Below are 27,263 nucleotides of genomic sequence, written 5' to 3' on the forward strand. Positions count from 1 at the left end.
TCTACACTGTCCCCATCAAACACTCCCCAGGACAGGTGGAGAATTGGTTTAGATCATTTTAAAAAGGGAGAAAGGGATTGACTGGGTAGTTACAGTCCTGTCAGCCTAACCTCGTCGATAGGGAAAATTATTGGGAAAAAATTCCAAGGGATAGGATAAATCTTCATTTATAAACACATCGCATGATCATGTCCGACTAACCTGATTGAATTTGTTGAGGGGGACAACAAGGAGGGTCGATATGGGGGTGTGTGTTGATGTCATCTATCTGGAGTTTAACAAGGCTTTTGAGAAGGTCCCACATGGTCACGGAAGTAAAATCCCACGTACTCCCTGTCAAGGTGGGAAGTGCGATCCCAAATTGGCTCAGAGGCGGGAAGCAAAGGGCAATGGACGAGGCGGGAAAGATTCAGGACAAAGAATTGGACAAACACGGAGGAAATTCCAAGAATTTTATTACTGAATTCCCAGAATTACAGGGTGTGTTTCGAACGGGATTGAAGCTCTGATTGATTGAAGATGCCGATGGCGGGAAAGGATTCTTCCCCCACCACCCCCCGCCCACCGGCCTCCCTCAATGAGAGGCAATTGTATTCTTGATCCAGTCCAGGTGGTCGAACACATCGGTGTACACGCCGTACTTCTCCGTCGCGCAGGGCCCGTCGTAGGAGAGGATGCCGTCCACGTAGTAGGTGCCATTTTCCACGACGGCGAAGGCGGCCCCCCAGTCTCCCTTGCACACGTTGTTCGAAGTCGCCGAGGGCTCCGTGCAGAACATGTTGGGGAAGTCATCGGGAAAGAACTGCGGGTGATTCTCTGCGAAGTACGCCTGGCACTCGGTGGTGTTGGCGACGGGCAGCGCCACGTAGCGCAGGTGGGCGGCGGGCGCCTCCGTCTCGCCCTTCCCCCACCCGGCAACGAAGCCCACCTGGCCCTGCTCGGTGTAGTCGTGCTCGGGCAAGCAGATGGGCATGATGTGGTTGTTGTAGGAGACCTCCTCCTTCAGCTTGACCAGGGCCAGGTCGTTGCGATACTCGACTGCGTCCCGAAGCCTGGAGTGCCAGACCACGTCCTCGACGTGCATGGCAGTCGTGGCCTTGATCGCCCGCTCGTCCTCCACTCCGAGATACACCTTCAGATGGGCGAGGAGCTCCTCCTTCTTGTGTGCGTGAAGCGCATGTGCAGAGGTCAGAACCCAGTGGTGGTCGATCAGGGCTCCGTTACTCAGATCCTCGTCCTGGTACTGCAGCCGAACGCTCCAGGGAGAGTCTCCGTGGACTGCCAGGCTACCCCCGACTATTCTCTGATGAACATCCATGGATTCGATGGGTTTCCCGCATTCAACTGAGAGAGAGAGAGAGAGAGGCAGGAGGGACACAGAGTGAGGAGAAGAAAGTGGCAGGAAATCCAGGGCACTCATTATCTCCCTCTTTAACAGGGGTCCCCGACAGAGAGACTCCCTCTTTAACAGGGGTTCCTGACAGAGAGACTCCCTCTTTAATAGGGGTTCCTGACAGAGAGACTCCCTCTTTAACAGTGCTCCCCGATGCAGAGACTCCCTCTTTAACAGTGCTCCCCGATGGAGAGACTCCCTCTTTAACAGGGCTCCCTGACGGAGAGACTCCCTCTTTAACAGGGGTCCCTGACGGAGAGACTCCCTCTTTAACAGGGGTCCCTGATGGAGAGACTCCCTCTTTAACAGGGGTCCCTGACGGAGAGACTCCCTCTTTAACAGGGGTCCCTGACGGAGAGACTCCCTCTTTAACAGTGCTCCCCGATGGAGAGACTCCCTCTTTAACAGTGCTCCCCGATGGAGAGACTCCCTCTTTAACAGGGCTCCCTGACGGAGAGACTCCCTCTTTAACAGGGGTCCCTGACGGAGAGACTCCCTCTTTAACAGGGGTCCCTGACGGAGACACTCCCTCTTTAACAGGGGTTCCTGACAGAGAGACTCCCTCTTTAACAGTGCTCCCCGATGGAGAGACTCCCTCTTTAACAGGGCTCCCTGACGGAGAGACTCCCTCTTTAACAGTGCTCCCCGATGGAGAGACTCCCTCTTTAACAGGGCTCCCTGACGGAGAGACTCCCTCTTTAACAGGGGTCCCTGACGGAGAGATTCCCTCTTTAACAGGGGTCCCTGACGGAGACACTCCCTCTTTAACAGGGGTTCCTGACAGAGAGACTCCCTCTTTAACAGGGGTCCCTGATGGAGAGACTCCCTCTTTAACAGGGCTCCCTGATGGAGAGACTCCCTCTTTAACAGGGATCCCCGACGGAGAGACTCCCTCTTTAACAGGGATCCCCGACGGAGAGATTCCCTCTTTAACAGGGCTCCCTGATGGAGAGACTCCCTCTTTAACAGGGATCCCCGACGGAGAGACTCCCTCTTTAACAGGGATCCCCGACGGAGAGACTCCCTCTTTAACAGGGATCCCCGACGGAGAGATTCCCTCTTTAACAGGGCTCCCTGATGGAGAGACTCCCTCTTTAACAGGGATCCCCGACGGAGAGACTCCCTCTTTAACAGGGATCCCCGACGGAGAGACTCCCTCTTTAACAGGGATCCCCGACGGAGAGACTCCCTCTTTTACACAGTCCTAGACTATCTTTGCGGTACACTCGTCGATATAATATCTGATATTACCTGGTTCACATACTGGGAACTCGTAATCCAAGTCTGTGTTCCTCCACTTCCCTTCGATTGTGCAGATATAGACTCCTGGGTGAACAAAAGGACACACGAGTCAGAAACCAGGAGACTTAACAATGTAACTTCACCCAGTCTCCTGCAATCCACATGTCTCTCCTGTGCTCTCTTTCACCCTCTTCCACTCCACATATCTACCCTCCCCTCTCTTCTACCACCTCGCCTCTACCTACCTCCGAGAGCACAGCGCTCCCTCAGTACTGACCCTCCGACAGTGCGGCACTCCCTCAGCCCTGACCCTCTGACGCTGCAGCACTCCCTCAGTACTGACCCTCTGATGCTGCGGCGCTCCCTCAGTACTGACCCTCTGACGCTGCAGCACTCCCTCAGTACTGACCCTCTGATGCTGCAGCGCTCCCTCAGTACTGACCCTCTGATGCTGCGGCGCTCCCTCAGTACTGACCCTCTGATGCTGCGGGACTCCCTCAGTACTGACCCTCTGATGCTGCGGCACTCCCTCAGTACTGACCCTCCGACAGCGCGGCACTCCCTCAGTACTGACCCTCTGATGCTGCGGCACTCCCTCAGTACTGACCCTCCGACAGCGCGGCGCTCCCTCAGTACTGACCCTCTGATGCTGCGGGACTCCCTCAGTACTGACCCTCTGACGCTGCGGCGCTCCCTCAGTACTGACCCTCTGATGCTGCGGGACTCCCTCAGTACTGACCCTCTGATGCTGCGGGACTCCCTCAGTACTGACCCTCTGATGCTGCGGGACTCCCTCAGTACTGACCCTCTGATGCTGCGGCGCTCCCTCAGTACTGACCCTCTGATGCTGCGGGACTCCCTCAGCACTGACCCTCTGACGCTGCGGCGCTCCCTCAGTACTGACCCTCCGACAGCGCGGCAGTCCCTCAGTACTGACCCTCTGATGCTGCGGGACTCCCTCAGTACTGACCCTCTGACGCTGCGGCACTCCCTCAGTACTGACCCTCTGATGCTGCGGGACTCCCTCAGTACTGACCCTCTGATGCTGCGGGACTCCCTCAGTACTGACCCTCTGACGCTGCGGCACTCCCTCAGTACTGACCCTCTGATGCTGCGGGACTCCCTCAGTACTGACCCTCTGACGCTGCGGCACTCCCTCACGACTGTTCCCATCCTTTAACACCCTATTCGAGTCTCACCTTCATCACTGAAATCACTCTCATGGTAGTTTGCATCACAGGTGTATTTGATGGCGGAGAGATATGTTGTGATTCCGAAGGTTGACATGTATTCAAAATGACCGTGCTCGATATCCGAGGGAGCGGGACAGCTAACTGGGAATGAAAATGACTTTCAATAAGTAGAGCAAGAAATTCCCCATGCGAGCCAATCCCGGGCAAGGTCCAACTGAACAATAGAACTGTGCACAGTGCTCCCAGTGTGGTCCAACTGACGGCTATGGAGAGCGGAACTGTGCACAGTGCTCCCAGTGTGGTCCAACTGATGGATATGGAGAGCGGAACTGTGCACAGTGCTCCCAGTGTGGTCTAACTGAGGGATACGGAGAGCGGAACTGTGCACGGTGCTCCCAGTGTGGTCCAACTGACGGATATGGAGAGTGGAACTGTGCACAGTGCTCCCAGTGTGGTCCAACTGACGGATATGGAGAGTGGAACTGTGCACTGTGCTCCCAGTGTGGTCTAACCGAGGGATATGGAGACCGGAACTGTGCACCGTGCTCCCAGTGTGGTCTAACCGAGGGATATGGAGAGCGGAACTGTGCACGGTGCTCCCAGTGTGGTCCAACTGACGGATATGGAGAGTGGAACTGTGCACAGTGCTCCCAGTGTGGTCCAACTGACGGATATGGAGAGCGGAACTGTGCACGGTGCTCCCAGTGTGGTCCAACTGACGGATATGGAGAGTGGAACTGTGCACAGTGCTCCCAGTGTGGTCCAACTGACGGATATGGAGAGCGGAACTGTGCACTGTGCTCCCAGTGTGGTCCAACTGACGGATATGGAGAGCGGAACTGTGCACTGTGCTCCCAGTGTGGTCCAACCGAGGGATATGGAGAGCGGAACTGTGCACAGTGCTCCCAGTGTGGTCTAACCGAGGGATATGGAGAGCAGAACTGTGCACCGTGCTCCCAGTGTCGTCCAACTGACGGATATGGAGAGTGGAACTGTGCACCGTTCTCCCAGTGTGGTCTAACTGAGGGATATGGAGAGCGGAACTGTGCGCAGTGCTCCCAGTGTGGTCCAACTGACGGATATGGAGAGCGGAACTGTGCACAGTGCTCCCAGTGTGCTCCAACTGACGGATATGGAGAGCAGAACTGTGCACCGTGCTCCCAGTGTGGTCCAACTGACGGATATGGAGAGCGGAACAGTGCACAGTGCTCCGAGTGGGTTCGAACACCAGCGTCTCAGGGTTCCCCACATTAACTGAGGAGTTGCTTCCCCTGGTACAGTCCCAGTAAATTTCTTCAGCTCCATCTCCTCCTGTGGACTGGAGGCGGGCCTCCCGCTGGGGCGTAAGGCAGGGAGGTTTCCGGGGCAGGGGTTGTCCCTCTCCCGGACTGTTTGCTGAGGACTAAAGGGTCTTTTCCTTACCTTTGTGGCATGTTGGGAGCTTGTAGAACAACTTGGAGTTCTTCCACTTGTTGTGCAGCGTGCAGACATACACAGCTGGAGGAGAGAGAAACAGCAGAGTTTGGAGGTGGCACACACTCATCCCTCCCCTCGCCACCCGCCGGACGCCCAGCTCATCCACCAGGTCTCCTCCCCACCTCCCTCGTCTCCCACCCTGCCCTCTCTCTCTCTCTCTCTCTCTTGCGGGTTTTGCATCCTCAATGTGGGGAATTGCCCGGATGAAGGTGGGGAGTGAGGAATATGGGGAGAAGGCGGGAGTGGGGAATATGGGGAGTAGGTGGGAGTGAGGGATATGGGGAGTAGGTGGGGAGTGAGGGAAAGGTTGGTGTGAGTGGGATGGGGGGGTCTTTGGGGAGGCTGGAATGGAGGGAGATGGTGTGGGAGAAGTTCGGGGTGGGACAAAGGGAGGGGGTTTGTGGAGACGGGAGGAGAGGTTGGGCAGGGGGTGATGGAGGGTACAGGGGGTGGGGCACAGGTAGAAGGTGGGGCGATTGGGTAGAGGGAGGGATTGGGGACGGTCTGACGGAGGATGTAGCTGAGAGAGAGGGTGGGGAATATGGGACCGAAGGAGGGGGTGGGGAGGTTGGAATTGAGGTAGAGGATGCCGACTTCACATAACTTAATGCAGCTTCCTAATCTACCTCAGCCAACTCGCCCCTCATTCCCACCTAGTTTGCTTTCTTTAGATTTAAGACCTAAATTACAGACTTAAATCACTCTCAAACCCATTATGAAATTCTATATTGTGATCATTCTTCCCCACAGGCCCCTTTAATTGCAGACTTAACAAAATCACTCTCAAACGCATGATGACATTCCATATTGTGATCAGTCTTCCCCAGAGGCCCCTTTAATTACAGACTTAACAAAATCACTCTCAAACGCATGATGACATTCCATATTGTGATCAGTCTTCCCCAGAGGCCCCTTTAATTACAGACTTAACTAAATCACTCTCAAACTCTTTATGAAATTCTATATTATGATCACTGTTCCCCAGAGGCCTCTTTTCTAAAGCTTATTAATTAACCCTGTCTCATTCAACAATACCAGATCCAAATAGCCTGTTCTCTAGCTGGAACAGCTCCGTCTTTCCCCAGGACTGGTGCTAGTGGCTGTCAATCCCCTATCCCCACTCCAGTCCCTCAGCATTTCACCTCCGGATCTGTTCTCCCCTCTGCTTATAGGCACGTGGTTGAGTTCCTTTCCCTTTGAGTTTCTGCTTCATTAAATCTGGACCCCAACTCCTCAAGATTTCCCGGTGTTCTTGGTTCCTACCGGGTCCATGAGAGCTGGGCACCGGTGCACCCATCTCCCAGAACTCACCCTCCTCCGGGTCTTCGAGATGGTAGGTGGGGCCGTCACAGGAATACCTGATGACGGACAAGTAGGTGTCATCTTCCTGGTGGGTCAGATACTCGTAGTGTCCATGTGTGATGTTCTCTGGGACACCGCAGTGAACTAAATGAGACGGTAGAGGAGAGACACGGTTACTAAATGCAGCACTCCCTCAGCACCAACCTCCCGACAGTGCGGCACTCGAACATTGCCACTCTCTTTGGCACAAAGGATGCCTAAGCAGGCTGAGAGGTGTCAATTACCCCCATCCTGAAACATTCTCGAATTGAATGGGTTCTTCTGAAACAAAGAAGGTGTGAAGTAGCCACATCCAGGGTTATTGTGGGTCACCACAGGGTGCGAGATCTAACGTCTTGCCTCTGTCGGAGACAAAGACCATTTTGATCTTAAAACGTATCTCTGCGGAGAGGGACACCCCAAAAGAAGCATTGCCTAACAGTTTGTCCAGCTCAGGGCTGGGAGAAATTCTAGCATCCCAGAAGTAATGGTGCCTTGCTGTAAATTCTGCATTTTTAACTTACGCAGCAGTGAAACTGGAAGTGATTCTCTATCTCCAAATTGAACGTTCCACCGTGAGAGAAACCTGCATGCATCTCGGGCCTGCAACCAGTGAGTATTTGACCTCCGAGAGAATTCAACCGATTTCCCGCAAACCGCCAAGCCCTATCTTACTTGAAAACCACGTACCCCTTTTCCTCTCCCTCTGTCTTTTGTGTGTTGTCACGAGGATTTATTTTATTTTTGCATTAAAACTTAGGATTCTGTGTTTTTAAAATTTGAAAAGGATTTCAATGGATATTCAGACATTTGGAAATTACTAAACTTTATAGATTGTTCAAAGAACTTTAAAAGCCACAGGGTTTGGACTATAGCAGGCATTTGAAATTTGTTTTTGATTTTGACCTGCCTGGAGATTGGAAGATGAAGTAAAGGGTATTACCTCTCCGTAAATAATCCCTGCATCAAGTGTGATTCCTGTTGCCTCCTGTGTTTTAAGAAATCCTGAATATCGCCAGACACCTTTTATTGCGATACTGCTGCTGGAAGACCTAAGAATATCCTTGTTGCTGCATACCCTGAGGGAAGACCTTATGTGAAGCCTTCTACTGTTGAAGTTCTGTGAGCGCCTACCCGTCATAGGCGGTTCATCAACCTCGCCTGGAAAGACTTCGAGTGGCATCCAACTATTTGACTTTGGGCCACCTTGCCAAACCAACGCGCTTCCTTCCAGATCATGACAGACTGAGTTATTTTATTATTCCTTTCATTCCTATGAAACAGCTGTAAACAACATTCCTTTTTTTTTCCCAGTTAACCGGTTTTTGGACATATGTGCGTGTGTGTGAGGGTTCGGGAAAAATAAGGAGCTTTACTACATCAATTTGTATAGAGATGGGTTGAGACTTAGTTTATCGATAAATAGTTAATTTTGCTGTTGATAAAAATTACCAGGTTGGGGTGCTTTATTCTGGGACAAATAGATTATGTGATTGGCTGTTTTCGGTGAGAGGGAAAATGCATTGATATGCTGTGACCGGTGGAGAAGCGGGACTGAATTAACAGTGCACTCCGCCAGCCTCGGTCGTAACTGTGTGTGCGCCACCCTGTTACTGAGTACAAAGTACTGACCCTCCGACAGTGCGGAGCTCCCTCAGTCCTGACCCTCCGAGAGTGCGGCGCTCCCTCGGTCCTGACCCTCCGACCCACGGCCCCCTCTGCCTCAGAGACAGGGCGCAGAAATCTCCTGAAGGTGCCCAGTAGGGCTCACATGGTGTATAGACTTACCATGTGCGTAGTTGGTGATACTGATGTCCGCTGAAGAGATGCTCAGGGTGCCGAGAAGGATCGCCTGAAGGAGAATGAGCCTGCTACAGAAAGCGGAGGGACAGATATCACTCCTGCACGCACAACCTCTCCGTTCCCCAAAGCCATGTCTACAGGACCATCTGTACTCTCCCCAGGCCCCGCCTGCTGTTGAAGATGGTAGAATGATCCCACGGCCACTATTTGTAAGGAGAGCAGGGGGGGGGGCTCCGGGAGGGAGCTCCCCCTGGTGTCTGGAAGCCCATATTGATCTCGCAATCAAACATCAAAATTATCAGGGTGGGGGGGGGAGGCGGGGGAGGGGCAGGCCCTCCTTCTGATTGGCTGACGGATGCAAGAGACGGACTCGGGCGAAGCGGGGCAGGAATTGTCGAAGGCCGGGCGTTCATCCCGGGGCCCCGGGTCAGGTCAAACACAGACAGGGTTTGAGCGCCCCATCCCCGTCCGATGGCTATGTGGAACCAAAGCTGGTGAATTCCAAGAGTTTCAACCCATTCCCGCTTGGAAATGCATGCAGGGTCAGTGAGGAGGGAAGGTTCCCATTGCACTGTCCCCCATCAAACACTCCCCAGGACAGGTACAGCACGGGGTTTTAGATACAGAGTAAAGCTCCCTCTACACTGTCCCCCATCAAACACTCCCCAGGACAGGTACAGCACGGGGGGGTTAGAAACAGAGTAAAGCTCCCTCTACACTGTCCCCCATCAAACACTCTCCAGGACAGATACAGCACGGGGGTTGGCTGCTGCCTAATTGGAGTGATCACTGCTGATTGCAGCAACGAGCCTCGGCTGAGAGTGCTGGTGGCAGTTGGAGGTTGCAGAGGTGGAGACAGGAACTACACCAAGCAAGGAAGAGCAGTTGCAAACAAGCCGAGGGAAAGCTTCAACAACAATCGCCATTAAAGAGAAGAAAGAGACATTTTTTCTTGGAAACAAGGCTTTGTCTGGAGGTGGGTGCTGAACACCAGGAATTTAATTTGTACTGTTGGGGGAGGAACAAGTGGCCGGAACAACAAGGGGTGGGGCTGCCAATTCAGCAGGAATCTGTGCTGTTGCAACAAGCACACAGGAAAGCTCCCTCCCCACCCCAATTGCCCAGCCTGGGTCAGCTGAAGCTGCCCGGCTAAACAGACGGAAGGGGATAGATAGTGCCTGGGCAGCTTCAGCTGACCCAGTGAAGACGACTCCCCCAACCAGAAGACCGGAAGACCAAGTTCAAAGACTGTTTTAAGTGTACTGTGAGCACCACCTCCAGAAAGCAAGGCATCCCTTACAGCCTGTCTTTACCTCTCCTCTATTACCTCAGCCTCTCCCCTAACCTGTTTGTTTGTTTGTTTTTTCAGTATCTCTTGTGAACCTTTCATTGCTTTCGATTTGCAAGCCTGCAATTCAGGGTGGGTTTAGCTCTTGGACCCATGGCAAGCCCTTCATCACCCGTGGCGGGGCCCTCTACTACCTATGCAGCTGCAGCCTTCTGTGGCTGCCCACGTGGCCCCGTCACCCTTTAAATTATTGACATGCAGCCATGGGGTGAAGAGCTATCCCCACCCCAACATGTCTATAGAGGCCTGCGTAAAGGCAATGGTCGAGGTTGTCGGCCCCTCGGCCATTGTTGCGGCCTCAAAGATGTATGGGAAGGCTGTGTTCTTTTTGAAGACCGAGCGGGCGGTGTCCCTGGCCCTCAGTAAAGGGCTCGCTGTGGGGGGGACCTTCCTGCCAGTGGACCCTCTGGGGGCCACTGCGCAGCGGATAATGCTGTCAAACGTCCCTCACTTCATTCCCAGTAAGCTCCTCCTCCCCCACCTGCACCATCTGGGGGAGGTGAGGTCGGGGATCACCCCAGTTCCGCTCGGTCTTCGGGAACACAGCCTCCGACATGTCTACTCCTTCCGCCGCCAGTTATTTATGCAGCTGGCGCGGGAGGAGGACTCGGAGGGCCAATTTATCGTGGAGTTCCAGGGGACGGCCTACCGCGTCTTTTGAACCTCGGACGGGGCGCGGTGCCACGTCTGCAAGGGGGTGGGGCATGTTCGGAAGAGCTGCCCCAACCTCCCGGCCGCCAGCTCCACCTCGGCGGCCCAGAGTGGTTCCACAGCACCTCCTCCCACTCCCCCCGCACATCCAACAGACACCGCTCAGTCGGTTCCGGAGGCTGTGGTTTTCACAGCCTCTGGCGGGGAGGGGAGCGTCCGTCCGAGCGGAAGGAAGACGCGGGGAAAAAAGAAACATCGTGAGGCGCGTCCCCTGGACACTTTGACTCAACCCGAGCCTGAGCTCAGCCCAAAGCCCATTCCCATGGAATCCACCTGTCCCAGGGCTGGGCTCAGGCCCAGGGTGACTAAAAAGGGAAAAAAGGGTGCGGAGGCGGAGGCCTCTGATGACATGGAGGTCTCTGAGTCTCCGCGCCCGAGTGGGAACAAGAGGAGAAGGCACCCCTCTACAGAGGTAACGAGGGGCCCTGAGGCGCAGGGCCCATCTGTTGGAGGGGAGCTGCCTCCTGTTTCGGGTCCCCAGGTTTCCCCTTCCACCACCACCAAGGCTACAAAATCCGGGTAGGGACTCCCTATTCCTCAGGATGGAGGGGAGGGGAAGGCCCCGGTACATGAGGCCCCTCCTGAAGGAGTAAGTGGGGCCCTGCTTGTGGTGGGGGAGCCTGAGGACGCCGCCCATTCTGCCACTGCCACTGGGTCAGGTGCCCTGAGTAGAGGGGAGGGTGGGGCCGCAAAGGGTGGGGCCCCAAAGGGTCGGCCCTCCCAGCCGGAGTCCACCATCAACCAGGAGACACCCGACCCGGTGAAAATCGAGAACGCTGCCCCATCTGCTGGGCCTGTGGGTGCTGGCAGAGCGGGAGATGGCCTCCCCTCTCCGCCTCCAGTCTCGGCTCCGGCTGGTTTCCCGGAGTCCGGAACTTCTGTCTCCCCTGGACCACTCATTGGCCTGGGGACGGAGGTGGAGGGGGGTCCTGAAACGCTGGTGCCTACAGGCTCCAGTTTCACAATAGAACCCAGAGAGGACTCCTCCGCCATCGATCCTGGGGGTGGGATCGTGACGGAGGCGGGACCAGCTGGCGCGGCCGGGACGTCCGCCCCACAGTGTGTGGTGGATGTGTCGGCCGCTGGCGGTGACGACCCGGAGGAGGATGGGGATTCGGTGCGGGGCACGGAGGATGACCTTGATTCCTTCGCCAGTGAGGTGGTGGAGTCCCTCGTGCCTCCCACCGAATCTCCTCTCATCCCCACGCCGGAACTCCGGGATTTCCTCGCGGCTTGCAGGGGTTGCCGCAATAACGTTCAGCTGGCCCTCGACCGTTGGTCGAATCTGGCGCTGATCATACAGTCCGTCCGTGCCGCCCTTAAGATAGCGGGCAAGCGCGCGGACGTGAAACTGGTTGAGAGGCGCCGTTTTAATGTGTTCCTCAATGGGTTGCTGGGGGAGTGGAGGGCCAGGTGCACTTCCACTCCCTCCTCACAGTGAGGTGCTTGTGACGGGTTTTAATTACCTTTGACATGAAGATAACCATAGCCAGCCTCAACATCAACGGCAGCAGAGGGGCTCACCGCAGATTTCACAATCTCTCAGTCCTCAGGGAAGGGAGATACGCGGTGAGCTTTCTGCAGGAAACCCACACCGTTCCGGGAGACGAAGCCACCTGGCTCCTGGAGTGGCAGGGTGGGGTCTACATGAGTCACCTCACCCCTATTTCTCGTGGGGTGGCTATCTTGTTGGCCCCGACTTTTCAGCCGGAGATCTTGGGGGTCAAGGAGCTAGTGCCGGGCCGCTTGCTCCACCTCGCTGTTCACCTGGGTAGCGTGCCGCTCCACTTTGTGAACGTGTACGCGCCCAGGCCCGGCGCGTTGCAAGCGCGCTTCTTTGAAGAAGTGTCCGCTCTCTTGAGCTCCATCGATAGCGGCGAGTGCATCATCCTTGGGGGGGATTTTAACTGCACCCTCGAGGTGGGGGATCGCTCCGGTCCCCAGCGCGGCCAAGCGTCGGTGGAGAAGTTGAGGGGACTGATCAGCTCCCTTAACTTGGTGGACGTCTGGCGGAATCTCCATCCCGACTCCAGCGCCTTCACGTGGAGGTCTGGAGGAGGGGGGTCGCGAATCGACCGCCTCTACATTTCGCAGGCGTACGTCTCCCGCGTTTCTGCGGCCTCCATACGGCTGGTGCCGTGCTCGGACCACCGCCTGGTGTGGGCGGAGTTTACTCCGCTCCGCACGCGGGCGGGGTCCGCGTACTGGCACTTTAACAACCGGCTGCTGGAGGACGTGCGATTTCGGGACTCGTTCTGTCGATTCTGGGCCGACTGGAGAAGGAAGCAGAGGGGCTTCCCCTCTTTGAGGCTATGGTGGGATGTGGGCAAGACTCACATCCGCGTCTTCTGTCAGGAGCATGCGAAGGGGTCGACCAAGAGGCGGGAAGCCGAGATCGGGCGCCTTGAGAGGGAGGTGTTGGACTTTGAGTCCCGCCTCGGTCATGCCGTCGCGGACCCGGCCCTGTGGCAGGCGTACAAAGAGAAGAAGGGTGCGCTGAGGGACCTGCAGCTCATAGGGTCCCGAGGCGCGTACGTGAGGTCGCGGATCCAGATCCTGGAAGATTTGGACCGCGCCTCACCCTTCTTCTACTCGCTGGAAAAATGGCGGGGGGTCCGTAAGCAGCTCGTCGAGCTGCTGGCCGACGACGGATCCTCCATCACGGATCCGGAGGGAATGGGCCTCCTGGTCCGGACTTATTACAGTGCGTTGTTCTCTCCGGATCCGTCCAGCGAGGATGCGCGCAGAGTTTTGTGGGAGGACCTGCCGCAGGTCAGCCCGGAGGGCGCCGAAGGATTGGAGGCTCCGCTCACGTTGGCGGAGCTGACTGGCGCCCTCCACCAGCTCTCGAGGGGCAAATCCCCAGGGCTGGATGGGTTGACCGTGGAGTTCCTCAGGGCGTTCTGGGACGTCCTGGGGGACGATTACGCGCGGGTCCTGGGGGAAAGCCTGGCGACCGGGGAGATGCCCCTCTCGTGGCGCAGGGCGGTCATCGTCCTGCTGCCGAAGAGGGGCGATCTCCGCCTGCTTAAAAACTGGCGTCCGGTCTCCCTCCTCAGCACGGATTATAAGATCTTTGCCCGGGCTATGTCTACCCGCCTGGGCTCCTTGCTGGCCCACATGATCCACCCCGACCAGTCCTACACGGTCCCGGGCCGGTCCATCCAGGACAACATCCACCTGGTCCGGGACCTGATCCATCTTTCCCAGAGGACTGGTCAGTCGGTCGCCTTTCTCTCCCTCGATCAGGAGAAGGCGTTCGACAGGGTGGATCACGATTACCTTTTCGGGACTCTGCGCGCTTTCGGACTCGGGCCGCATTTTGTGGCCCGGGTCCGACTTTTATACGCCGCCGCAGAGTGTCTAGTCAAAGTTAACGGGTCCTTGACGGCGCCCCTTCGATTTGGGAGAGGAGTGCGTCAGGGGTGCCCCATGTCCGGCCAATTGTATACCATCTGCGTGGAGCCCTTCCTGTGCCTGCTTCGCAGGAGGTTGACGGGATTGGCTCTGCGCGAGCCGGCCATGCGGGTCGTCCTCTCGGCTTACGCCGACGACGTGCTCCTCGCAATCACAGATCCCGTTGACTTGCGGAGGATGCGCGACTGCCAGCAGACCTTTTCTGCCGCGTCCTCCGCGAGGATCAATTGGGAGAAATGTTCCGGACTCCTGGTTGGTCAGTGGCGGGTGGACTCCCTGCCGGAGGAGATGACACCTTTTGCGTGGAGCACCACGCACCTGCTCTATCTGGGAGTCCACCTTAGTCCCGCTGAGGAAGCATGGCCGGCAAACTGGCAGGAGTTGGAGGCGAAAGTCACCGCTCGGCTGGGGCGCTGGACAGGACTGCTCCGAGTGCTTTCCTACAGGGGCCGAGCGTTGGTCATAAACCAACTGGTGGCCTCCATGCTGTGGTACCGGTTGGTCACTTTGGCCCCGCCCCCTGTATTTGCCACCAAGATCCAGAAGAAACTCGTCGATTTCTTCTGGGGCAAGAGGAAACACTGGGTCTCTGCCGCGGTCCTGAGTCTCCCGATCGAGGAGGGCGGTCAGTCGCTGGTGTGCGTCCGCACCCAGGCTGCGACTCTCCGCCTTCGGACCCTGCAGAGATACCTGTACGTCGAGCGTCCTCCCAGATGGTGTGCGCTGGCGACGTATTTTTTCCGCCAGTGTCACTGCCTTCAAGACGACACGCAGCTCCCGGTGGAGTCCGTTAGCCGCGCCTCTCTGAGGGAGTTGCCTGTCTTTTACCGGGATCTTTTCCGAGTCTGGAACATGGTCGCCTCCAGTCAGGGCGCTCCCCCGCCGGCGGAGGAGAGCGCCTCGGCTGTCCGGGCGGCCGACTCCGGGGACGGTCCGGCGGGCGGAGGAGTAGCCGAAACCCCCGGGACGCCCCTCACTGCGGGTGGCGAGGGGGCTCGGGAGTGCGGAGCGATCCCGGCCGAGCTGACCCCCGCTGGGCCGGAACTGCTCATCGGACCCAGGCCCCGAAACCCTCCTCGGGAGCCGGTCCCGCACAACCCGAGCCGCCTCTCGGAAATGCCCTCCGTGCCATTCCAATCGGCGCGGAGGGGTTTCCTGTACGGGCTGCTCCTGCACACTCTCCACTTCCTCGCCCTCGTCAGCCGGCCGGACACGCCCTGGCGGTCCGCGTTGCCATCTGGCGGCGAGGGGAAACCCCGATGGAGGTCTCTCTACGCGGGAGACTTCCCCCTTTACATTGGGGACCTGGGGTGGAGGGTGCTGCACAGAGCAGTCCCGTGCAATAGGCTTTTAAGTAGGTTCACGGACTCCCAGGCCACCTGTACTTTCTGCGGCCTGGACGAGTCCGTGTTCCACATTTATACGGAGTGTGCGAGGTTGCAGCCCCTATTTGAGTATCTGAAGGGGCTGCTCCTCAAATTCTGGCTGCACTTCAGTCCCACGCTCCTGATCTTTGGGCACCCGGTGCGGAGGGGCTTGGGCCGGGAGGAGGATCTCCTCGTCGGTCTGCTCCTGGGCCTGGCCAAGGTGGCAATTCACAGGTCCAGGTTGCGGGCCGTCGGGGGGTCCGTCCTCCCCGATTGCCTGCCCCTCTTCCGCGGTTACGTTCGCGCCCGGGTGTCCCTGGAAAAGGAGCATGCGGTGTCCGCCGGTACGCTTGAGGCCTTCCGCGACCGGTGGGCACCGCAGGGACTGGAGTGCATCGTCGACGCCGAGAATGGCATTTTAATTTGAGTTTTTTGTTTATTTACCTGGTTTTAATAAAGTTATTTTAAAAATATAAGTATGTATATAAAGGGGGCCTGAGGAATAAAGGCCCCCTCGACAAAAAAATATATATAAAAGGGGCCTGGGGTATAAAGGTCACATTAAAAAAAAAACTGGGGTTAGATACAGAGTAAAGCTCCCTCTACACTGTCCCCCATCAAACACTCCCCAGGACAGGGACAGCACGGGGGGTTAGATACAGAGTAAAGCTCCCTCTACACTGTCCCCCATCAAACACTCCCCAGGACAGGTACAGCACGGGGGGGTTAGATACAGAGTAAAGCTCTCTCTACACTGTCCCCCATCAAACACTCCCCAGGACAGGGACAGCACGGGGGTTAGATACAGATTAAAACTCCCTCTACACTGTCCCCCATCAAACACTCCCCAGGACAGGTACAGCACGGGGGGTTAGATACAGAGTAAAGCTCTCTCTACACTGTCCCCCATCAAACACTCCCCAGGACAGGGACAGCACGGGGGGTTAGATACAGAGTAAAGCTCCCTCTACACTGTCCCCCATCAAACACTCCCCAGGACAGGGACAGCACGGAGGGTTAGATACAGACTAAAACTACACTGAAAAGAGCTGCTCACCACATCGTCACGGTTGAATCACTCGCCGCCACTCGAAAGCCTTGGTGCAGATTGCGATGCTTTCGAGGTGTCTTCCGAGCCCGAGCTTCTGTCTGACTGCTCCCGGGAACAGGGCTTATAAAGGTCCTGCGCTCCTCCCCCCTCCCCCACCACTTTGGGAAGCCCAGTAACTTTCCATCCAGCTGTGGTTTGCAAAGTTAGCTCTGCCAATCTCTCCACCCACGCCCTTCAACCCCCTTCACCCTTGTCCTTCTCCCTGCCTCCGCCAACTTCATAAAAAGCAAACAGGTCCTATCTCCAAAACACCCTGAACTTTGAGCGGAGACCAGGTTCAGACCGGCTGCCTGAGGAGTCCTGAGCTGACACAGCGAACTCCGCGAGGTTACCGGGACGCCCCCTCGGCCAGGCGGAGGCAGCGGAAGCACCACGAGAGGCAAACAACAGAAAACCTCCCCCTTCCCCCTCCCCCCCCGCCCTTCAACGGGCCAAATCATTCCCCGCCAAATTCCCCAGACCCCGACAACGTGAATCTCCCTCTGCTTCCCTCCCGTCCAGTGCCATCGCACGCTCCCTGCAGCGCGGTGACCAGAACCGCCCGCCGTCTTCGAACTGCAGTCTAAACTCCTGCTTCCCGTCATTCCTGCACAAGGCGGGCTCTTATATCCCAGCCCTCGGCTCACTTTCCCTTCCTTTTTGGGCTTTCCCGGATTTATATGAATTAGATACATCGCAGTGCACGCTTTCAAAGATGATCCGAGACTTGGAAGCATTGCGAACTGCTGGGAGGATAGTGTCGGACTTCTAAAGGACGCAGACAAGTTGGCGAAATGGGCAGACAGGTGGCAGATGCAGTTTAGTGCAGAGAAACGTGAAGTGGCTCATTTCGGTCGGAGGAACATGCAGAGACAATATAAGATAAAGGGCACAATTCGAAGGGAGCAGAAGGACCTGGCTGTATATGTGTCTAAGTCACTGAAGGAGGGAGGACGGGTTGAGAGAGTGGTTTATAAAGCATTCAGTATCCTGTGCTTTATGAGTCGGGGCACAGAGGACAAGAGCAAGGAGGTTATGTCCCACTTGTCTAAGACACTAATTTGGCCTCAGTTGGAATTCTGCGTCCAGCTCTGGGCTCATGACAATGGCTCCGGGATGAGGGACCTCTGCTGCAAAGATAGGCTGGAGAAGTTGGGACTGCTTTCCTCGGAGAAGGGAAGGCGGAGAGGTGATTTGTACCGAGGTATTCAAAACCCGAGAGGGGCTCCGGACAGAGCCGACGGGGAGAAAGCTTTCCCGCGCGTGGCAGGATCGAGAACGAGAGGGCACGGATTGACAGTGTTTTGGTGAGAGAAGCAAAAGGGACACGGGGGGTGGGGGGGTGGGGGGGTGGGGGGGGGGGGGTGGGGAGAACCTCTTTCTCGCAGCGAGCGGTTAAGGGCTTGGACGCGCTGCCTGAGAACGCGGTGGAGGCATGATTCAGTTGAAGCATTGAAAAGGGGAATTAGACAGTGGTACGAGAAAGAAGGAGGTGCAGGGTTATGGGGAGAAGGCGGGGGAATGGGACTGAGGGGGTTTATCTGAAAGAGAGTAAGTGCAGACATGATGGGCAGAAAGGACACCATCTGCACTGTAAGGATTCTGTGATTCTGTGTGTCTCTATCTGCCTCTGTTTGTGTGTGTGAGTTTCTCTCACTCTCTGTGCTGTGTCTTTCCCTCTGCCCTGTGTTTCTCTCTCTGCTCTGTGTCTCTCTCTGCCATGTGTGTGTCTATCTCTGACCAGTGTGCGTCTCTCGGCTCTGTCTGTGACTCTCAGCTCTGTGCGTCATTCCCTCTCTCCGCCCTCTGTGTAAGCGCCTCTCCATGCTCCCTGTGGCTCTCTCTGACCTGTCTCTCTCTCTCCCTCTCTCTGCTCCGTGTGTCTCTCTCAGCTATGTGTGTGTCTCTCTCTGACCTGTGTGCTTCACAATCTGCACTGCTTCTGTGTCTCTCTGCTCTGTGTCCCAATCTCTGCCCTGTGTGTGCCCCACTTGCTTTATGTATGGGATAAATCAGAGTGTGACAGTGAGGGGTGTGGGAGAAATCAGTATTAGAGTGAGGGGTGTGGGATATATCAGAGTGTTACAGCGAGGGGTGTGGGATATATCAGTATTACAGTGAGGGGTGTGGGAGAAATCAGTATTAGAGTGAGGGGTGTGGGATATATCAGAGTGTTACAGCGAGGGGTGTGGGATATATCAGTATTACAGTGAGGGGTGTGGGATATATCAGAGTGTTACAGTGAGGGGTGTGGGATATATCAGTGTTACAGTGAGGGGTGTGGGATATATCAGTATTACAGTGAGGGGTGTGGAATATATCAGAGTGTTACAGTGAGGGGTGTGGGACATATCAGTGTTACAGTGAGGGGTGTGGGATATATCAGTGTTAGAGAGAGGGGTGTGGGATATATCAGTGTTACAGTGAGGGGTGTGGGAACGATCAGTATTACAGTGAGGGGTGTGGGATATATCAGAGTGTTACAGTGAGGGGTGTGGGATATATCAGAGTGTTACAGTGAGGTGTTTGGGAAATATCAGTGTGTTACAGTGAGGGGTGTGGGATATATCAGTGTGTTACAGTGAGGGGTGTGGGACATATCAGAGTGTTACAGTGTGGGGTGTGGGATATATCAGAGTGTTACAGTGAGGGATGTGGGATATATCAGTGTTACAGTGAGGGTGTGGGATATATCAGTGTTACAGTGAGGGGTGTGGGATATATCAGTGTGTTACAGTGAGGGATGTGGGATATATCAGTGTTACAGTGAGGGTGTGGGATATATCAGTGTTACAGTGAGGGGTGTGGGATATATCAGTGTGTTACAGTGAGGGATGTGGGATATATCAGTGTTACAGTGAGGGGTGTGGGATATATCAGTGTTACAGTGAGTGGTGTGGGATATATCAGTGTTACAGTGAGGGGTGTGGGATATATCAGTGTGACAGTGAGGGGTGTGGGATATATCAGTGTTACAGTGAGGGGTGTGGGATATATCAGTGTGTTACATTGAGGGGTGTGGGATATATCAGAGTGTTACAGTGAGGGGTGTGGGATATATCAGTGTTACAGTGAGGGGTGTGGGATATATCAGTGTGACAGTGAGGGGTGTGGGATATATCAGTGTTACAGTGAGGGGTGTGGGATATATCAGTGTTACAGTGAGTGGTGTGCGATATATCAGTGTTACAGTGAGGGGTCTGGGATATATCAGAGTGTTACAGTGAGGGGTGTGGGATATATCAGTGTGTTACAGTGAGGGATGTGGGATATATCGGAGTGTTTACAGTGAGGGGTGTGGGATATATCAGAGTGTTACAGTGAGGGGTGTGGGATATATCAGAGTGTTACAGTGAGGGGTGTGGGATATATCAGAGTGTTACAGTGAGTGGTGTGGGATATATCAGTGTTACAGTGAGGAGTGTGGGATATATCAGTGTTACAGTGAGGGCTCTGGGATATATCAGAGTGTTACAATGAGGGGTGTGGGATATATCAGAGTGTTGCAGTGAGGGGTGTGGTATATACCAGAGTGTTACAGTGAGGGGTGTGGGATATATCAGAGTGTTACAGTGAGGGGTGTGGGATATATCAGTGTTACATTGAGGGGAGTGGGATATATCAGAGTGTTACAGTGAGGGGTGTGGAATATATCAGAGTGTTACAGTGAGGGGTGCGGGAGATATCAGTTTTACAATGAGGGGTCTGGGATATATCAGTGTTACAGTGAAGGGTGTGGGATATATCAGTGTCACAGTGTGGGTTGTGGGATATATCAGAGTCTTACATTGAGGGGTGTGGGATATATCATTGTTACAGTGAGGGTTTGGGATATATCAGAGTGTGACAGTGAGGGGTGTGGGATATATCAGAGTGTTCCAGTGAGGGGTGTGGGATATATCAGAATGTTACAGTGAGGGGTCTGGGATATATCAGAGTGTTACAGTGAGGGGTGTGGGATATATCAGAGTTTTACAGTGAGGGGTCTGGGATATATCAGTGTTACAGTGAGGGGTGTGGGATATATCAGAGTGTTACAGTGAGGGGTGTGGGATATATCAGTGTGACAGTGAGGGGTGTGGGATATATCAGAGTGTTGCAGTGAGGGGTGTGGGATATATCACAGTGTTGCAGTGAGGGGTGTGGGATATACCAGAGTGTTGGAGGGAGGGGTGTGGGATATATCAGTGCTGCATTGAGGGGTGTGGCATATACCAGAGTCTTCAGTGAGGGGTCTGGGATATATCAGAGTGTTACAGTGAGGGGTCTGGGATATATCAGAGTCTTCCAGTGAGGGGTGTGGGATATATGAGAGTGTTTAACAGTGAGGGGTGTGGGATATATCAGAGTGTTTACAGTGAGGGGTGTGGGATATATCAGAATGTTACAGTGAGGGGTGTGGGATGTATCAGAGTGTTTACAGTGAGGGGTGTGGGATATATCAGAGTGTTGCAGTGAGGGGTGTGGGATATACCAGAGTGTTACAGTGAGGGGTGTGGGATATATCAGAGTGTTACAGTGAGGGGTGCGGGAGATATTAGTTCTACAATGAGGGGTGTGGGATATATCAGTGTCACAGTGTGGGTTGTGGGATATATCAGAGTCTTATATTGAGGGGTGAGGGATATATCAGTGTTACAGTGAGGGGTGTGGGATATATCAGAGTGTTTACAGTGAGGGATGTGGGAAATATCAGAGAGTTTACAGTGAGGGGTGTGCGATATATCAGAGTGTTACAGTGAGGGGTGTGGGATATATCAGAGTGTTTACAGTAAGGGGTGTGGGATATATCAGAGTGTTACAGTGAGGGGTGTGGGATATATCAGAATGTTACAGTGAGGGGTGTGGGATATATCAGAGTGTTTACAGTAAGGGGTGTGGGATATATCAGAGTGTTACAGTGAGTGGTGTGGGATATATCAGAGTGTTACAGTGAGGGGTGTGGGAGATATCAGAGAGTTACAGTGAGGAGTCTGGGATATATCAGTGTGTTACAGTGAGGGGTGTGGGATATATCAGTGTGACAGTGAGGGGTGTGGGATATATCAGTGTGTTACAGTGAGGGGTGTGGGATATATCAGTGTACAGTGAGGGGTGTGGGATATATCAGTGTTACAGTGAGGGGTGTGGGATATATCAGTGTGTTACAGTGAGGGGTGTGGGATATATCAGTGTGACAGTGAGGGGTGTGGGATATATCAGTGTGTTACAGTGAGGGGTGTGGGATATATCAGTGTTACAGTGAGGGGTGTGGGATATATCAGTGTTATAGTGAGGGGTGTGGGATATATCAGTGTGTTACAGTGAGGGGTGTGGGATATATCAGTGTTACAGTGAGGGGTGTGGGATATATCAGTGTGTTACAGTGAGGGGTGTGGGGTATATCAGTGTTACAGTGAGGGGTGTGGGATATATCAGTGTTACAGTGAGGGGTGTGGGATATATCAGTGTTACAGTGAGGGGTGTGGGATATATCAGAGTGTTACAGTGAGGGGTGTGGGATATATCAGTGTTACAGTGTGGGTGTGGGATATATCAGTGTTACAGTGAGGGGTGTGGGATATATCAGAGTGTTACAGTGAGGGGTGTGGGATATATCAGATTCTTACAGTGAGGAGTGTGGGATATATCAGTGTTACAGTGAGGGGTGTGGGATATATCAGTGTTACAGTGAGGGGTGTGGGATATATCAGAGTGTTACAGTGAGGGGTGTGGGATATATCAGATTGTTACAGTGAGGAGTGTGGGATATATCAGTGTTACAGTGAGGGGTGTGGGATATATCAGAGTGTTACAGTGAGGGGTGTGGGATGTATCAGTGTTACAGTGAGGGGTGTGGGATATATCTGTGTTACAGTGAGGGGTGTGGGATATATCAGAGTGTTGCAGTGAGGGGTGTGAGATATATCAGTGTTACAGTGAGGGGTGTGGGATATATCAGAGTGTTGCAGTGAGGGGTGTGGGATTTACCAGAGAGTTAGAGGGAGGGGTGTGGGATATATCAGTGCTGCATTGAGGGGTGTGGCATATACCAGAGTCTTCAGTGAGGGGTGTGGGATATACCAGAGTCTTCAGTGAGGGGTGTGGGATATACCAGAGTTTTCAGTGAGGGGTGTGGGATATATCAGTGTTACAGTGAGGGGTGTGGGATATATCAGAGTGTTGCACTGAGGGGTGTGGGATATATCAGAGTGTTACAGTGAGGGGTGTGGGATTTACCAGAGAGTTAGAGGGAGGGGAGTGGGATATATCAGTGCTGCATTGAGGGGTGTGGCATATACCAGAGTCTTCCAGTGAGGGGTGTGGGATATATCAGAGTGTTTACAGTGAGGGGTGTGGGATATATCAGAGTGTGACAGTGAGGGGTCTGGGATATATCAGTGTTACAGTGAGGGGTGTGGGATATATCAGAATGTTACAGTGAGGGGTGTGGGATATATCAGAGTGTTTACAGTAAGGGGTGTGGGATATATCAGAGTGTTACAGTGAGGGGTGTGGGATATATCAGAGTGTTACAGTGAGGGGTCTGGGATATATCAGAGTTCGAGTGATGGGTCTGGGAAAATCAGAGTGTTTACAGTGAGGGGTGTGGGGTATATCTGAGTGTTACAGTGAGGGGTGTGGGATATATCAGTGTGACAGTGAGGGGTGTGGGATATATCAGAGTGTTACAATGAGGGGTGTGGGATATATCAGTGTTACATTGAGGGGTGTGGGATATATCAGTGTGTTACAGTGAGGGGTGTGGGATATACCAGAGTGTTACAGTGAGGGGTGTGGGATATATCAGTGTTACATTGAGGGGTGTGGGATATATCAGTGTTACAGTGAGGGGTGTGGGATATATCAGTGTTACATTGAGGGGTGTGGGATATATCAGTGTGTTACAGTGAGGGTTGTCGGATATACCAGAGTCTTACAGTGAGGGGTGTGGGATATATCAGTGTGTTACAGTGAGGGGTCTGGGATATATCAGAGTGTTACAGTGAGGGGTGTGGGATATATCAGTTTTACATTGATGGGTGTGGGATATATCAGTGTTACAGTGAGGGGTCTGGGATATATCAGAGTGTTACAGTGAGGGGTGTGGGATATATCAGTTTTACAGTGAGTGTGTGGGATATATCAGAGTGTTACAGTGAGGGGTGTGGGATTTATCAGTTTTACAATGAGGGGTCTGGGATATATCAGTTTTACATTGATGGGTGTGGGATATATCAGTGTTACAGTGAGGGGTCTGGGATATATCAGAGTGTTACAGTGAGGGGTGTGGGATTTATCAGTTTTACAATGAGGGGTCTGGGATATATCAGTTTTACATTGATGGGTGTGGGATATATCAGTGTTACAGTGAGGGGTCTGGGATATATCAGACTGTTACAGTGAGGGGTGTGGGATATATCAGTGTTACAGTGTCGGTTTTGGGATTGATCAGAGTCTTACATTGAGGGGTGTGGGATATATTAGATTCTTACCGTGAGGGGTGTGGGATATATTAGAGTGATACAGTAAGGGGTGTGGGAAATATCAGTGTTACAGTGAGGGGTGTGGGATATATCAGAGTGTTACAGTGAGGGGTGTGGGAGATATCAGTGTTACAGTGAGGAGTGTGGGATATATCAGAGTGTTGCAGTGAGGGCTGTGGGATATACCAGAGTGTACCAGTGAGGGGTGTGGGATATAACAGTGTGTTACAGTGAGAGGTGCGGGAGATATCAGTTTTACAATGAGGGGTCTGGGATATATCAGTGTTACACGGAGGGATATGGGATACATCAGAGTGTTACAGTGAGGGGTCTGGGATATATAAGAGTGTTACAGTGAGGGGTGTGGGATATCTCAGAGTGTTACAGTGAGGAGTGTTCGATATATCATAGTGTTACAGTGAGGGGTGTGGGATATATAAGAGTGTTACAGTGAGGGGTGTGGGATATCTCAGAGTGTTACAGTGAGGAGTTTTCGATATATCATAGTGTTACAGTGAGGGGTGTGGGATATATCAGTGTTTCAGTGAGGGGTGTGGGATATATCAGAGTGTTACAGTGAAGGGTGTGGGATATGTAAGAGTGTTACAGTGAGGGGTGTGGGATATCTCAGAGTGTTACAGTGAGGAGTGTTCGATATATCATAGTGTTACAGTGAGGGGTGTGGGATATATCAGAGTGTTACAGTGAGGGGTGTGGGATCTATAAGAGTGTTACAGTGAAGGGTGTTGGATATATCCGAGTGTTACAGTGAGGGGTGTGGGATATATCAGAGTGTTTACGGTGAGGGGTCTGGGATATATCAGAGTGTTACAGTGAGGGGTGGGGGATGTATCAGAGCGTTACAGTGAGGGTTCTGGGATATATCAGTGTTACAGTGAGGCGTGTGGGATATATCAGAGTGTTACAGTGAGGGGTGTGGGATATATCAGTGTTACAGTGAGGGGTGTGGGATATATCAGTGTTACAGTGAGGGGTGTGGGATATATCAGAGTGTTACAGTGAGGAGTGTGGGATATATCAGTGTTACAGTGAGGGGTGTGGGATATATCAGTGTTACAGTGAGGAGTGTGGGATATATCAGTGTTACAGTGAGGGGTGTGGGATATATCAGTGTTACAGTGAGGGGTGTGGGATATATCAGTGTTACAGTGAGGGGTGTGTGATATATCAGTGTTACAGTGAGGGGTGTGAGATATATCAGTGTTACAGTGAGGGGTGTGGGTTTTATCAGTGTGTTCCAGTGAGGGGTGTGGGATATATCAGTGTTACGGTGAGGGGCTTGGGATATATCAGTGTTATGGTGAGGGGTGTGGGATATATCAGAGTGTTGCATGGAGGGGTCTGGGATATATCAGAGTGTTACAGTGAGGGGTGTGGGATATATCAGTGTTACAGTGAGGCGTGTGGGATATATCAGTGTTACAGTGAGGGGTGTGGGATATATCAGAGTGTTAAAGTGAGGGGTCTGGGATATATCAGAGTGTTACAGTGAGGGGTGTGGGATATATCAGAGTGTTACAGTGAGGGGTGTGGTTTACAACAGAGCATTACATTGAGGGGTTAGGGATATATCAGTGTGTTACAGTGAGGGGTTTGGGATATATCAGTGTTACAGTGAGGGGTGTGGGATATATCAGTGTCACAGTGTGTGTTGTGGGATATATCAGAGTCTTACATTGAGGGGTGTGGGATATATCAGTGTTACAGTGAGGGGTGTGGGATATATCAGAGTGTTACAGTGTGGGTTGTGGGATATAGCAGAGTGTTACAGTGAGGGGTGTGGGATATATCAGAGTGTTACAGTGAGGAGTGTGGGATATATCAGTGTTACAGTGAGGGGTGTGGGATATATCAGAGTGTTTACACTGAGGGGTCTGGGATATATCAGAGTGTTTACACTGAGGGGTCTGGGATATATCAGAGTGTTACAGTGAGGGGTGTGGTTTACAACAGAGCATTACATTGAGGTGTTTGGGGTATATCAGTGTGTTACAGTGAGGGGTTTGGGATATATCAGTGTTACAGTAAGTGGTGCGGGATATATCAGAGTGTTGCAGTGAGGGGTGTAGGATATATCAGTGTTACACTGAGGGGTGTGGGATATATCAGTGTTACTGTGAGGAGTGTGGGATATATCAGTGTTACAGTGAGTGGTGTGGGATATATCAGTGTTACACTGAGGGGTGTGGGATATATCAGTGTTACAGTGAGGGGTGTGGGATATATCAGTCTTACAGTGAGGGGTTGGGATATATCAGTGTTACTGTGAGGAGCGTGGGATATATCAGTGTTACAGTGAGTGGTGTGGGATATATCAGTCTTACAGTGAGGGGTGTGGGATATATCAATGTCCAGTGAGGGGTGTGGGATAAATCAGTGTTACTGTGAGGAGTGTGGGATATATCAGTGTTAGTGTGAGGAGTGTGGGATATATCAGTGTTACAGTGAGTGGTGTGGGATATATCAGTGTTACAGTGAGTGGTGTGGGATATATCAGTGTTACAGTGAGGGGTGTGCGACATATCAGTCTAACAGTGATGGGTGTGGGATATATCAGTGTTACTGTGAGGAGTGTGGGATATATCAGTGTTACAGTGAGTGGTGTAGGATATATCAGTGTTACACTGAGGGGTGTGGGATATATCAGTGTTACTGTGAGGAGTGTGGGATATATCAGTCTTACAGTGAGGGGTGTGGGATATATCAGTGTTACAGTGAGTGGTGTGGGACATATCAGTCTTACAGTGAGGGGTGTGGGATATATCAGTGTTACAGTGAGGGGTGTGGGATATATCAGTGTTAGAGTGAGGGGTGTGGGATATATCAACGTTACAGAGAGGGGTGTGGGATATATCAGTGGTACAGTTAGGGGTGTGGGATATATCAGTGTTACAGTGAGGGGTGCGGGATATATCAGATTGTTACAGTGAGGGGTGTGCGATATATCAGTGTTACACTGAGGGGTGTGGGATATATCAGTGTTACAGTGAGTGGTGTGGGATATATCAGTGTTACAGTGAGGGGTGCGTGATATATCAGTGTTACAGTGAGGGGTGTGGGATATATCAGTGTTAGAGTGAGGGGTGTGGGATATATCAGTGTTACACTGAGGGGTGTGGGATATATCAGTGTTACAGTGAGGAGTGTGGGATATATCAGTGTTACAGTGAGGGGTGTGGGATATATCAGTGTTACAGTGAGGAGTGTGGGATATATCAGTGTTACAGTGAGGGGTGTGGGATATATCAGTGTTACAGTGAGGGGTGTGGGATATATCAGTGTTACAGTGAGGGGTGTGGGATATATCAGTGTTACAGTGAGGGGTGTGGGTTTTATCAGTGTGTTCCAGTGAGGGGTGTGGGATATATCAGTGTTACGGTGAGGGGCTTGGGATA

General features: G+C 53.1%; 1 protein-coding gene across 2 annotated transcripts; it reads right to left on the minus strand.

Annotated features, from left to right (window-relative positions):
* Positions 1-438: 438 nt before the first annotated feature.
* Positions 439-16,458, minus strand: LOC137362450 (haptoglobin-like). 2 transcript variants are annotated; one of them, XM_068026838.1, is made up of 7 exons: positions 16,349-16,458; positions 8,434-8,516; positions 6,616-6,750; positions 5,251-5,325; positions 3,835-3,969; positions 2,645-2,719; positions 439-1,344 (listed from the first exon to the last, which is right to left on the minus strand). In XM_068026838.1, the coding sequence occupies exons 1-7, from the start codon at positions 16,351-16,353 to the stop codon at positions 575-577; spliced, it is 1,278 nt and encodes a 425-aa protein (XP_067882939.1). In that variant the 5' UTR covers positions 16,354-16,458; the 3' UTR covers positions 439-574. The 2 variants fall into 2 exon arrangements, with proteins under 2 accessions (XP_067882939.1, XP_067882940.1); XM_068026839.1 differs by having other exon boundaries at positions 8,434-8,513; positions 16,349-16,451.
* Positions 16,459-27,263: the final 10,805 nt, after the last annotated feature.

The sequence above is a fragment of the Heterodontus francisci genome, unplaced genomic scaffold, assembly GCF_036365525.1.
Source record: "Heterodontus francisci isolate sHetFra1 unplaced genomic scaffold, sHetFra1.hap1 HAP1_SCAFFOLD_1088, whole genome shotgun sequence".
NCBI classification, from domain to species: Eukaryota; Metazoa; Chordata; class Chondrichthyes; order Heterodontiformes; family Heterodontidae; genus Heterodontus; species Heterodontus francisci.

Coding starts and splice junctions, on each gene's coding strand:
- LOC137362450 (XM_068026838.1), bottom strand. Junction 5,326..6,615: donor TCTCGAAGACCCGGAGGAGG/GTGAGTTCTGGG, acceptor TCTCTCCTCCAG/CTGTGTATGTCTGCACGCTG. Junction 3,970..5,250: donor GCTCCCAACATGCCACAAAG/GTAAGGAAAAGA, acceptor TTTCATTCCCAG/TTAGCTGTCCCGCTCCCTCG.